The sequence below is a fragment of the Oryx dammah genome, unplaced genomic scaffold, assembly GCF_014754425.2.
Source record: "Oryx dammah isolate SB20612 unplaced genomic scaffold, SCBI_Odam_1.1 HiC_scaffold_28, whole genome shotgun sequence".
In the NCBI taxonomy this organism is placed as follows: Eukaryota; Metazoa; Chordata; class Mammalia; order Artiodactyla; family Bovidae; genus Oryx; species Oryx dammah.
The window spans coordinates 64,554,454-64,567,945 of record NW_024070212.1 but is presented as its reverse complement, the minus strand read 5'-3'; the positions used below and the strand labels follow the sequence as shown (position 1 = coordinate 64,567,945).

Below are 13,492 nucleotides of genomic sequence, written 5' to 3'. Positions count from 1 at the left end.
CCCCCACTCTGACCCAAGGCACCAACAGCTCATGTCAACTATTGCGGTCACCAGCTCATGCTTCCTGCTTTCTCTCTCCCTTGCCTTCTTACCCTCTTTACCCACACAGCAACTAGGCTTCTCCTTTGAAAATACAAATGAGAGTGTTACTTTTCTGTAACAATCTGTTAGAAATCCTCTAGTGGGTTCCCTCAGAGTAACAAGCTAACATCCTCAGAGGGACCAGCGTGATTTGACTGTGTGTTTCTACTCTGATCTCATCTCTCTCTCCTCCTGCCTCCCCCTGCTTCAGCCACTTGAGTCTCCTTGCTGTCCACAAACACTCTAAATACATCCCCATCTCAGGACCTCTGTATGAGGTGTTATGTCTGGCTGATGCTCTCCCCGCTTGTGGGCATGGCTCACTCCCTTGCTGCCTTCAATTTCTGTCTTTGTCCCACCCTGTCTAACCTCTGAGCATAATATAATCGCAGTTCCTGCCACCTGCCCTCTGCCCAGTCTTCCTTACCCTTTATTTTCTCTAAGGTGCTGAACCTGTTGGGCCTCATTGTATCTTTCCTTTTTGTCCTTTGTCTTGTTCTCATCTGTCCTGATCACTGCCATATCTCCAGCACCTAGAACAATGCCTGACACTTCAGAGGAGCTCAGATCTTTGAATTTAATGAATTAGTGAGTGATTCATTTATGCTTGATGGGAGGAAGGGTTTTGCTGATTGACCGTGTCTATGAGAAGGTCAGTATTTAAGTGAAAAATACCAGGAGAAGAGATGAATGGAAGGAAGGAGAGCAGAAGAAGAGGGCAGCAGTGGTGAGGATTCAAAGTGGCAAATGGCAGGCCTGCTCACCACAGGAAGACAGCAGTGATGAAGCTCTCCTGTAGGGGAGGGCAAGACAGGCAGGCCTCTGAGCTCCAGAGTGCCTGCCTGAGGTGGGAGGGACATGTCTGTGTGTGTATATACTGTCCTAGGGCTCCCAGCTGCTTGAAGAACAAGAGTGAGACAGATAATGAATGGTAAGGAGGCTGTTATCGTAGGATCCAGAGTTTGTGGGGAACGGTGTCAGGGTCAGTCATGGGTATGGTTTGTTGGAGAAGATACTTAAGGAACCACGAGGCCAAGGTTGTCTTCTTGAACATTGGAGTCACCAGGACGTTGTCAGTTTTGGGGACTCCAGAGGAAGATTCCAAGTTGGGTGTCTTGTTCTTGGGTGAATGAGTAGATTTAAATGGAGGCTGGTGACAGCGGAGAGGCCCGGGAGGGCCAGAAGCATTTTGAAAGTTGAGAGGTGATGAGGTTTGTGAAAAAACCCAGGGCAGTAACTTCTGGTCATTTCAGAGTCTTTACTTTTTCGGTGCCCAGCCTGCTGCCAGGCATACTGCTGAAGGCCAGTAAGTGTTCATTGAACAAATAAACACACCTAGGTGGAAGAAAGGAATCTGTAAGAGGGTGAAAGGACAGTGGGAAGGAGCTGGGGGTCCCAGCTGTGCTCTGCACTGGGGGCTGGGAGGGGAAAAGCCCAGATCTTCAAAGTGCTTGCATAGAAACTAGAGTCAGCAGGAAAAATTCCATGTCACTTCAGGAGGGGGGCCGTCTTCTAACAGTTCATGTGGGTCACACATATCTGTTTATTTATGAGCAGCAGCTGTGTATCAGGTGCTGGAATGAAAAAGAATAACTGAAGATCTGCCTGAGGAGGTGGGAAAGATTCATTCCAAGATAAACTCTAAATCTCTCTTCCTATTTACATAGCCTGTTTCTTAAAATAAGGCAATTAAAATAGCTCATAATAAAGGGGGGGGGGGAAACTAGTCTGGCACTAATATTAAATCTGATGCAAATGACCTATGATTTAATTTCAAACAGTAAAGATTTGAAACCATGCAGCTCATCACCTAGCACAAATTCTGAAAACTGAACAATACTCCACTTGCATGAGTTACTTGCTGTGTGTTTGTTGAGACAGGCACAGTCCAGGTGCTGGTAACACAAAGGTGATTAAAAACCTTGTTTTTCCTTTAAAGGGAAGAGGCATGAAAATAAACTGTTACAAACCAGAATGTTTTGTAATGTCACAAGAAAGGGGCTAGCTGATGAGCTATAGTTAGGAATCAGTAAAGAGGGAAATTGGGAAAGTTGCCTCCATAAGAAATAGTTGAGTTAGTCACAGATGGATAGAAGAGTGTCCTGGGCATGAAATGATAATAGATATGGGAACTGTGTAAATGTTGATGAGGCTGGAGTGTGGCTGCTGAAAGTATCTGGTAGGAGGTGTTGAGACTGGAGGTAGAGGCCTGGGTCAGGGTGTGAAGGGTCCGTAAATAATGCTAAGGGTTGGGGAGTGGCTATTTAAAAATTGCAAGGGGAGCAGCAAGTTGGTTTTGTGTTTTAGAAAAATCCCTTGGTTCTAGGGGATGGAATGTTGAACAGAGTAGATTTGTGAGGGTGAAGATTGCAGGTGGGGAGGCCCATTAGGAAACCTCTGCACATAAGAAAAGACAAGGGAGTATTATTCAGTCAAAAGAAGGAAATCCTGCCATTTGTAGGATGTGGATGGACCTGAACAATAGTGTAATACATCAGAGAAAGACAAATATTGGGTGACCTCAGTTTTATTATCTCCCCCTCTCCCATTCCAAACAAAACAAACCGCACCTTGTGTAGAAACAGAGCAGATTGATTGTTGCCAGAGGCAGGGGTTTGGGCAGGTGGGCTGGGTGAAATGGATGAAAGGGGTCAGAAAGTACAAACTTTCAGTTATAAGTAGGTCCTGAGAGTGGACTCTCAGCTTGGTGATTATTGTTGGTAATACTGTATTGTATATTTGAAAGTTGCTAAGAGACTAGATCTTAAAAGTTCTCATCACAAGGAAGAGAAAACTATGTGTAGTGATGGATAACTAGACTTACTGTGGTGATTTTTTTTTACAGTATATACACATATAAAATCATTATGTTGTATACCTGAAACTAATAGTATATGTCAATTATATCTCAATTAAAAAAAATTAGGACTGAACACAGGCAATCAAAATGTGAATGGAAGAGGGATGATGAAATTAAGAGCTGTTTAGAATAGCAAGATCTTGGTGGCCATTTTTGTGTGAGGAGTACTGATACTTGTTGCAATAACCTGCAATGTATCTGGATAAATGCAAAGATAAAATACCTAAGTTACTTTGCCTAGCCTGTCACTTTACACAGACTATTCAAAATACATTGTAAATAAGTCAAGAGTGATATATCATGTCTCTTGTCTCATTGTTTTAAAGGCTTAAAAATACATGAAAGTTGTAATAATATCCTCAAGGAAATAAAAATAAAATTTTAGTGTAGTTAAATGTATTTTAAAATAAGTTTTGAGAATACAAAACAACCTATATTTATGGCAGTATTTAAAGTATTATGAATTTTTTTGCAATTGAATCTTGAATTCAATGTTTGTACCTATGGTTGTGCATTTAATATCTTTGGGCAGTTTTTTTTTTTCCATCTCTGAAGCCATTTAAACCCAAATATTAAAATAAAATAAACATAGAACCAGACTTTACCAAATATTAAGCCAAGATTTTTAAAGAACAATAAAATGTATTTGATCATGTTTTTTCATAGAAACTTTTACTAAATAGTTAGGAAGAACAAAAATATTTTGGTACCCTTAATACACATATTATATATGTAATTGATAAAGAATGCATACAGTAGTCTCCTCTTATACACAGCAGACACATTCCAAAGCCCCCAATGGATGGATGCCTGAAATTGTGGATAGTACTGAGTCCTGTGTATACTGTTTTTCCTGTACATATATACCTATGATAAAGTTTAATTTATAAATTGGGCACAGTAAAAGTTGATGACAACTAATAGTTAAATAGAGCAAGTATAAAATGTACTATAATATAGCTGTGTGAACGTGGTCTCTCTCTTCAAAGATCTTATTTTACTGGACTCACTCTTCTTGTGCTGATGTGAGATGACAAAATGCCAGCGTGATGAGATGGAGTGAGGCGACGTAGCGTTAGGCTACCATTAGCCTTCTTACTCTAGATCAGAAGGAGGATCATCCAGCTGTGATGATGGGGAAGGTTGGATCTTAGGAACAGATGATGTCGATGGTTGGGGTTTCTGGGATGGAGCAGATGGTGTGAGGTTTTATCATATTACTCAATGGCACACAATTCAAAACTGAGGAACTGTTTATTTCTGGAGTTTTCCATTTAATATTTTTGGACCTCAGTTGACTGAGGTAACTGAGGAGAAAAGCAAAACCACAGATAAGGGTGGGGGACTACTGTACAAATAATTAGACGTATGTGTTCAGGATGTTTTACTCTTGGGGTGAGCTCTGCCCTTTTCAAGGCACACAGGACCCCTTGAGATCTAGTCATATCTGGTGCTCTATTTCCCATCACATAGGATATCTTGCAGTCCCTTTAACCTGCTGTACTTTTCTATCAGACTCACATAGACTATGTGACCTCACATAGACTTCACATCTCTATTGTCTTCTATCTGTCCTGGTTTATCTGACACCAGTTAATTTTGAAAACAGTTCTTCAGTCACCTTTCTGAAGTCTTCCTGGACTCTTAAAGATTTAAATTTACTTCCACTGGGACTTCCCTGGTGGTCCAGTGGTTAAGAATCTTCCTGCTTATGCAGGGGACCTGGGTTCTATCCCAGCTCTGGGGAGATCCCACATGCCATGGGGCAACAAAGCCTGAGTGTTGCAACTACTGAGCTGATATTCTAAGGTCTGTGAGCTCCAACTACTGAGCCCTTGAACCTCACCTAATGAAGCCCACTCACAGCAAAGAAGACCCAGCACAGCCAAAAATAAATTAATAAATAAAAAATTTATTGCCCCTGTGATGCCTCCATGTCTTTGACATCCTTTAGAAATTGTCCTTATTGTGGTTAAATAGTTATTTATTTTCACATCTCTCTCTCTTCTAGATTGCTAGCTACTTGGAGATAGCATTCCTAGTTTTTCTTCTTTGAATCTATAATACTTACCACAAACACTAAAAATAAATATTTACTATATTGATTTGTATTGAATTACAGGGCACATTCTAGATATATTACCATTAAAATTAGCTGAAGTACACAACCAGGAACTGGCCTCACTTCAAATTTCCCCCATGTATGCCTCAACATTCAAGAGATTGCATGTAAAAATGTCTTATTTCTCTTTTCTTTGATAAAGCCTTCTGAAACCAAAGAAAAGGCGATTGGAAAGGTTGATGATCTTCTTGAATTGTACATGGGAATTCGAGATATCGATTTAGGTAAGATTATACTATTTAAAAAAGTCTTATATGTCTTAATTTTATGGAACTTAATGCTTATTTATGTCTTGCTTACATTTATAGTCAATATACTTTTCAAGGTAAAAAGTATTTGTGGAGTGATCAAAACCATAATGAAAATGAAGATAATATATAAAAGTAAAAAGAAAACTTGGCCCTTATCCCTTACTAGTTTTGAGGCCTGAAAGCCAAGTCAGCTTTTCTAAACCTCAGGGTATTTTTTTGAGGGAAAATGTTTAACTATTTTTGAAAAGTTGAAGTAGGGCTGATCTTAAAATATTGTGTTTTAGATGAACAGCAGAGTGATTCAGTTATATATTGATATATATTTTAGATTATTTTCCATTATAGGTTATTACAAGATATTGAATATAGTTCACTGTGCTCTACAGTAAATCCCTGTTGTTTATCTGTTTTATGTATAGTAGTGTATATCTGATAATCCCAAACATCTAATTTGTCCCTCCCTCCCTTTCCCCTTTGCTAACAAAGTTTGTTGTCTATGTCTTTGAATCTGGTTCTGTTTTGTATATTAGTTCATTTATATTATTTTTTAGATTCCACTTATAAGTGATATCATATGATACTTGTCTTTGACTTACTTCACTCAATGTGCCAGTCTCTAGGTATTAGCACATTTTTCTTTATCTGTCTTACTTCCACTCATGTTGCTACCAATGGCAATATACCATTCTTTTCTATGACTGAGTAGTATTACATTGTGTGTGTGTGTTTCTGTATATGTATATATACATAGCACATCTTTTGTATCTATTCATCTGTCAGTGGACACTTAGATTGCTTCCATGTCTTGGCTATTGTAAATAGTGCTGATATGAACACTGGGATGCATGTATCTTTTTGAATTAAAGAGTTTTGTTTTCATCTTTTCTGGATATATGCCCAGAATGGGATTAGTTGCTGGGTTATTATTATTTTTAATTTATTTTAATTGGAGGCTAATTAATTTATAATATTGTAGTGGTTTTTGCCATACATTGGCATGAATCAGCCATGGGTGTACATGTGATCCCCATCCTGAACCCCCCCTCTCACCTCCCTACCCATCTTATCACTCAGGGTCATCCCAGTGCACCGGCCCTGAGCACCCTGTCTTATGCATCGAATCTGGACTGGTGATCTGTTTCACATATGTTAATTTACATGTTTCAATGCTATTCTCTCAAATCATCCCACACTCGCCTTCTTCCACAGAGTCCAAAAGACTGTTCTTTACATCTGTGTCTCTTTTGCTGTCTTGCATATAGGGTCATCGTTAGCATCTTTCTAAATTCCATATATATGTGTTAGTATACTGTATTGGTGTTTTTCTTTCTGACTTACTTCACTCTGTATGATAGGCTCCAGTTTCATCCACCTCATTAGAACTGATTCAAATGCATTCTTTTTAATGGCTGAGTAATACTCCATTGTGTATATGTACCACAGCTTTCTTATCCATTCATCTGCCGATGGACATCTAGGTTGCTTCCATGTCCTGGCTATTATAAACAGTGCTATGATGAACATTGGGGTACACGTGTCTCTTTCAATTCTGGTTTCCTTGGTGTGTATGCCCAGCGGTGGGATTGCTGGGTCATATGGCAGTTCTATTTCCAGTTTTTTATGGAATCTCTGCACTGTTCTCCATAGTGGCTGTACTAGTTTGCATTCCCACCAACAGTGTAAGAGGGTTCCCTTTTCTCCACACCCTCTCCAGCATTTATTGTTTGTAGACTTTTTCATAGCAGCCATTCTGACCAGCATGAGATGGTACCTCATTGTGGTTTTGATTTGCATTTCTCTGATAATGAGTGATGTTGAGCATTTTTCATGTGTTTGTTAGCCATCCGTATGTCTTCTTTGGAGAAATGTCTATTTAGTTCTTTGGCCCATTTTTTGGTTGAGTTGTTTATTTTTCTGGAATTGAGCTGCAGGAGCTGCTTGTATATTTTTGAGATTAATTCTTTGTCAGTTGCTTCATTTGCTATTATTTTCTCCCATTCTGAAGGCTGTCTTTTCAACTTGCTTATGGTTTCCTTCGTTGTGCAAAAGCTTTTAAGTTTAATTAGCTCCCATTTTTTTATTTTTGCTTTTATTTCCATTACTCTGGGAGGTGGGTCATAGAGGATCCTGCTGTGATTTATGTCAGAAAGTGCTTTGCCTATGTTTTCCTCTAGGAGTTTAATTGTTTCTGGTCTTATGTTTAGCTCTTTAATCTGTTTTGAGTTTATTTTTGTGTATGGTGTTAGAAAGTGTTCTAGTTCATCCTTTTACAAGTGGTACCAGTTTTCCCAGCACCACTTGTTAAAGAGATTGTCTTTTCTCCATTGTATATTCTTGCCTCTTTTGTAGAAGATAAGGTGTCCATAGGTGTGTGGATTTATCTCTGGGCTTTCTATTTTGTTCCATTGATTTATATTTCTGTCTTTGTGCCAGTACCATACTGTCTTGATGACTGTGGCTTTGTAGTAGAGCCTGAAGTCAGGCAGGTGTATTCCTCCAGTTCCATTATTCTTTCTCAAGATTGCTTTGGTTATTTAAGATTTTTTGTATTTCCATACAAATTGTGAGATTATTTGTTCTAGTTCTCTGAAAAATACCATTAGTAGCTTGATAGAGAGTGCATTGAATCTATAGATTGCTTTGGGTAGTATGCTCATTTTCACTATATTGAGTCTTCCAATCCATGAACGTGGTATATTTCTCCATCTATTTGTGTCATCTTTGATTTCTTTCATCAGTATTTTATAGTTTTCTATATATAGATCTTTTGTTTCTTTAGATAGATTTATTCCTAAGTATTTTATTCTTTTCATTGCAATGGTGAATGGAATTGTTTTCTTAATTTCTCTGTTTTCTCATTGTTAGTGTATAGGAATGCAAGGGATTTCTGGGTGTTAATTTTATATCTTGCAACTTTACTATATTCATTGATTAGCTCCAGTAATTTTCTGTGGAGTCTTTAGGGTTTTCTATGTAGAGGATGATGTTATCTGCAAACAGTGAGAGTTTTACTTCTTCTTTTCCAGTCTAGATTCCTTTTATTTCTTTTTCTTCTCTGAGTGCGGTGATTAAAACTTCCAAAACTGTTGAATAGTAGTGGTAAGAGTCAGCACCCTTGCCTTGTTCCTGATTTTAGGGGAAATGTTTTCAACTTTTCACCATTGAGGATAATGTTTGCTGTGGGTTTATCATATATGGCTTTTATTATATTGAGGTATGTTCCTTCTATGCCTGATTTCTGGACTTTTTCTTTTTTATCATAAATGGATGTTGAATTTTGTCAAAAGCTTTCTCTGCATCTATTGAGATAATCATATGGTTTTTATCTTTCCATTTGTTAATGTGGTATATCACATTGATAGATTTGCAGATATTAAAGAATCCTTGCATCCCTGGGATAAAGCCCACTTGGTCATGATGTATGATCTTTTAAATATATTGTTGGATTTCGTTTGCTAGAATTTTGTCAAGGATTTTTGAACCTATGTTCATCAGTGATATTGGACTGTACTTTTCTCTTTTCAAGGCATCTTTGTCTGGTTTTGGTATTAGGGTGATGGTGGCCTTATAGAATGAGGTTGGAAGTTTACCTTCCTCTGCAATTTTCTGGAAGAGTTTGAGTAGGATAGGTGTTAGCTCTTCTCTAAATTTTTGGTAGAATTCAGCTGTGAAGCCTGGGCTTTTGTTTGCTGGAAGATTTCTGATTACAGTTTTGATTTCCATGCTTGTGATGGGTCTGTTAAGATTTTCTATTTTTTCCTGGTTCAGTTTTGGAAAGTTATACTTTTCTAAGAATTTGTCCATTTCTTCCAAATTGTCCATTTTATTGCCATTAGTTGCTGATAGTAGTCTCTTATGATCCTTTGTATTTCTGTGTTGTCTCTTGATGAAAGTGAAAGAGGAGAGTGACAAAGTTGTTTTAAAGATCAACATTCAGAAAACTAAGATCATGGCATCCAGTCCCATCACTTCATGGCAAATAGATGGGGAAACAGTGGAAACAGTGGCTGACTTTATTTTTCTGGACTCCAAAATCACTGCAGATGGTGATTACAGCCATGAAATTAAAAGACATTTACTCCTTGGGAGGAAAGTTATGACCAACCTAGACAGCATATTAAAAAGCAGAGACATTATTTTGCCAACAAAGGTCTCTCTAGTCAAAGCTGTGGTTTTTCTAGTGGTTATGTATAGATGTGACAGTTGGACTATAAAGAAAGCTGAGCATCGAAGAATTGATGGTTTTGAACTGTGGTGTTGGAGAAGACTCTTGAGAGCCCCTTGGACTGCAAGGAGATCCAACCAGTCTATCCTAAAGGAGATCAGTCCTGGGTGTTCATTGGAAGGACTGATGTTGAAGCTGAAACTCCAATACTTTGGCCACTTGATGCGAAGAGTTGACTCATTGGAAAAGACCTTGATGCTGGGAAAGATTGAGGGCAGGAGGAGAAGGGGATGACAGAGGATGAGATGGTTGTATGGCATCACTGACTTGATGGACATGATTTTGGGTGGACTCTGCAGGTGGTGATGAACAGGGAGGGCTGGTGTGCTGTGGTTCACGGGGTCACAAAGAGTCAGACACGACTGAGCGACTGAACTGAATTGAACTGTTGTGATTTCTCAATTTTCATTTCTAATTTTATTGATTTGATTCTTCTCCCTTATTTTCTTGATGAGTTTGGCTAATGGTTTGTCTATTTTATTTATCTTCTCAAAGAACCAGCTTTTAGCTTTGTTGAGTTTTGCTATGGTCTCCTTTCTTTTGCATTTATTTCTGCCCTAAATTTTATGATTTCTTCCTTCTACTAACCCTGCGGTTCTTCATTTCTTCCTTTTCTAGTTGCTTTAGGTGTAGAGTTAGGTTACTTATTTGATTTTTCTCTTGTTTCTTAAGGTAAGCTTATATTGCTATGAACCTTCCCCTTAGCTCTGCTTTTACTGAGTCCCATAGGTTTTGGGTTGTTGTGTTTTCATTTTCACTCATTTCTATGCATATTTTGATTTCTTTTCAATTTCTTCTGTGATTTGTTGGTTATTCAGAAGTGTGTTGTTTAGCCTCCATATCTTGGTATTCTTATTTGTTAAATTAAAAAAATTTTTTTTTACCTTACAATATTATATTGGTTTTGCCATACATCAACATGAATCCCATATGTTGGTATTTTTAATATATATATATTTTTCTGTAGTTGACATTTAATCTTACTGCATTGTGATCAGAAAAGATACTTTGTATGATTTCAATTTTTAAAAATTTACCAAGGCTAGATTTATGGCCGAAGATGTGATATATCCTGGAGAAGGTTCTGTGTGCACTTGAGAAAAAGGTGAAATTCATTGTTTTGGGGTGAAATGTCCTATAGATATCGATTAGGTCTAACTGGTCCATTGTATCATTTAAATTTTGTGTTTCCTTGCTAATTTTCTGTTTAGTTGATCTATCCATAGGTGTGAGTGGGGTATTAAAATCTTCCCCTTTCATACTTGTTAGCATTTGCCTTACATATTGCGGTGCTCCTATGTTGGGTGCATATATATTTATAACTGTTATCTCTTCTTCTTGGATTGATCCTTTGATCATTATGTAGTGTCCTTCTTTGTCTCTTTTCATGGCCTTTATTTCAAAGTCTATTTTATCTGATATGAGTATTGCTATTCTTGCTTTCTTTTGGTCTCCATTTGTGTGAAATATCTTTTTCCAGCCCTTCACTTTCAGCCTGTATGCTTCCCTTGGTTCGAGGTGGGTCTCTTGTAAGCAGCATATATAGGGGTTTTATTTTTGTATCCATTCAGCCAGTCTTTGTCTTTTGGTTGGGGCATTCAACCCATTTACGTTTAAGGTAATTATTGATAAGTATGATCCCATTGCCATTTACTTAGTTGTTTTGGGTTTGAGTTTATACACCTTTTCTGTGTTTCCTGTCTCGAGAAGGTCCTTTAGCATTTGTTGAAGAGCTGGTTTTGTGGTGCTGAATTCTCTCAGCTTTTGCTTGTCTTTAAAGCTTTGGCTTTCTCCTTCATATTTGAATGAGATCCTTGCTGGGTACAGTAATCTGTCTATTTTTTCTGGGACTCCTATGATTTGAATGTTGGGCATTTCACATTGTCCCAGAGGTCTCTGAGGTTGTCCTCATTTCTTTTAATTCTTTTTCTTTTTTCCTCTCTGCTTCATTTATTTCCACCATTCTATCTTCCACCTCACTTATCCTATCTTCTGCCTCAGTTACTCTACTTTTGGTTCCCTCCAGAGTGTTTTTGATCTCAGTTATTGCATTATTCATTATTGATTGACTCTTTTTTATTTCTTCTAGGTCCTTGTTAAACATTTCTTGCATCTTCTCAATCCTTGTCTCCAGACTATTTATTTGTAACTCCATTTTGTTTTCAAGATTTTGGATCATTTTTACTATCATTATTCTGAATTCTTTTTCAGGTAGACTCCCTATCTCCTCCTCTTTTGTTTGGTTTGGTGGGCATTTATCATGTTCCTTTACTTGCTGAGTATTTCTCTGCCTTTTCATCTTGTTTAGATTGCTGTGTTTGGCGTGGCCTTTCTGTATGCTGGAAGTTTGTGGTTCCTCTTTATTGTGGAGGTTCCTCCCTGTGGGTGGGGTTGGATGAGTGGCTTGTCAAGGTTTCCTGGTTCGGGAAGCTTGCAACTGTATTCTGGTGGGTGGAGCTGGATTGCTTCTCTCTGGAGTGCAATGAAGTGTCTAGTAGTGAGTTTTGAGGTTTGGTTTGACTTTGGGCAGCCTGTATATTTAAGCTCAGGGCTATGTTCCTGCATTGCTGGAGAATTAGCGTGGTATGTCTTGCTCTGGAACTTGTTGGCTCTTGGGTGGAGCTTGGTTTCAGTGTAGGTATGGAGGCTTTTGGATGAGCTATTGATTAATGTTCCCTGGAGTCAGGAGTTTTCTGGTGTTCTCAAGTTTTGGATTTAAGCCTCCTGCCTCTGACTTTCAGTCTTATTCTTATAGTAACCTCAAGACTTCTTCATCCATATAGCACAGATCATAAAACATCCAGGTTAATGGAGAAAAGATTTTCCACAGTGAGGGACACCCAGAGATGTTTGCAGAGTTACATGGAGAAGAGAAGAGGGAGGAAGGAGATAGAGGTGACCAGGTGGAGAAGAGGGGGAATCAAAAGGGGAGAGAGCAATCTAGACAGTAATCAAATCCCTATGTGCTCTCCACAGCCTGGAACACCCAGAGAGGTTCATGGAGTTACACTGAGAAGAGAAGAGGGAGGAAGGAGACAGAGGTGACCAAGAGGAGAAGAGGGGAAGTCAAAAGGAGAGAGACAGATCTAGCCAGTAATCAGTTTCCTAAATGTTCTCCACAGCCCAGAATACCCAAAGAGATTCACAGAGTTAAGCAGAGAAGAGAAGGGGAGGGAGGAGATAGAGGTAACCTGGGGGAGAAAAAGAAGAGTCAAAAGGGGAAGAAGGCAATCAAGCCAGTAATCACACTCCTAAGTAAAAATGGGTACTGTGGATTGGATTCTTAAAGGTACAAAATTGATAACAAACACCAAAAAGCAAAGATTAAAAATCTAGAGTAGAGGTTAGATTCTAAAAAATACAATATAAAAAAAAAAACCAAAATCACAAAAACTATAAAAAATATATATGAAATTTGCTTTAAAAATAGGGTCTTTTTTTCTGCAAGGTAATAGTAGATTATAAAAATGAAAATTAAAGGAGTAATAAGGGACTTAAAAGTAAAAAAAATTTAAAAAATTTAAAAAATGATAATAGTAAAATATATCTAGGAATTTCTCTGGAGCTGTTGTGGGCAGCATGGAGTCAGTTCAGTTTCAGATAGTTCCTTGTTCCAACTTATACTTCTCAAGGTCTACAGGCCCCTTCCAATAGAGTCAGTGCTAACTACAGGGTTTTAATCCATTGCACCTGTCACTTCCAAAGTGGTTCCCTCTGTTTATTTTGGCTTCTTCTGTTTACAAGTCTCTTCAGTGTCTAATTTACACCCTGACACAAGGGGGCAAAGGTGGTCACTTATTTAGGCTCACTTGTTTAGTTGTGCTGTGGGGAGGGAGGAACACTGCAAACAAATATCACTGGCATGTGTGGGGAGTGCTCGCAGTGTCTGGACCACACTGGGTTTGCCCCCACTCATGGCGTGTTTGCTTTCCCGATCTACACTGCTCAGGCTC

At 38.4% G+C, this 13,492-nt stretch overlaps 1 protein-coding gene across 1 annotated transcript in view; it reads left to right on the top strand.

The window, feature by feature from the left end:
- The window catches only part of GIPC2 (GIPC PDZ domain containing family member 2), a 99,544-nt gene that overhangs the window by 64,249 nt on the left and 21,803 nt on the right, over positions 1-13,492 (top strand). Inside the window, exon 5 of the mRNA XM_040232482.1 lies at positions 5,206-5,287. Within this exon, the coding sequence (XP_040088416.1) occupies positions 5,206-5,287 (82 nt within the window). The remainder of the gene's footprint in view (positions 1-5,205; positions 5,288-13,492) is intronic.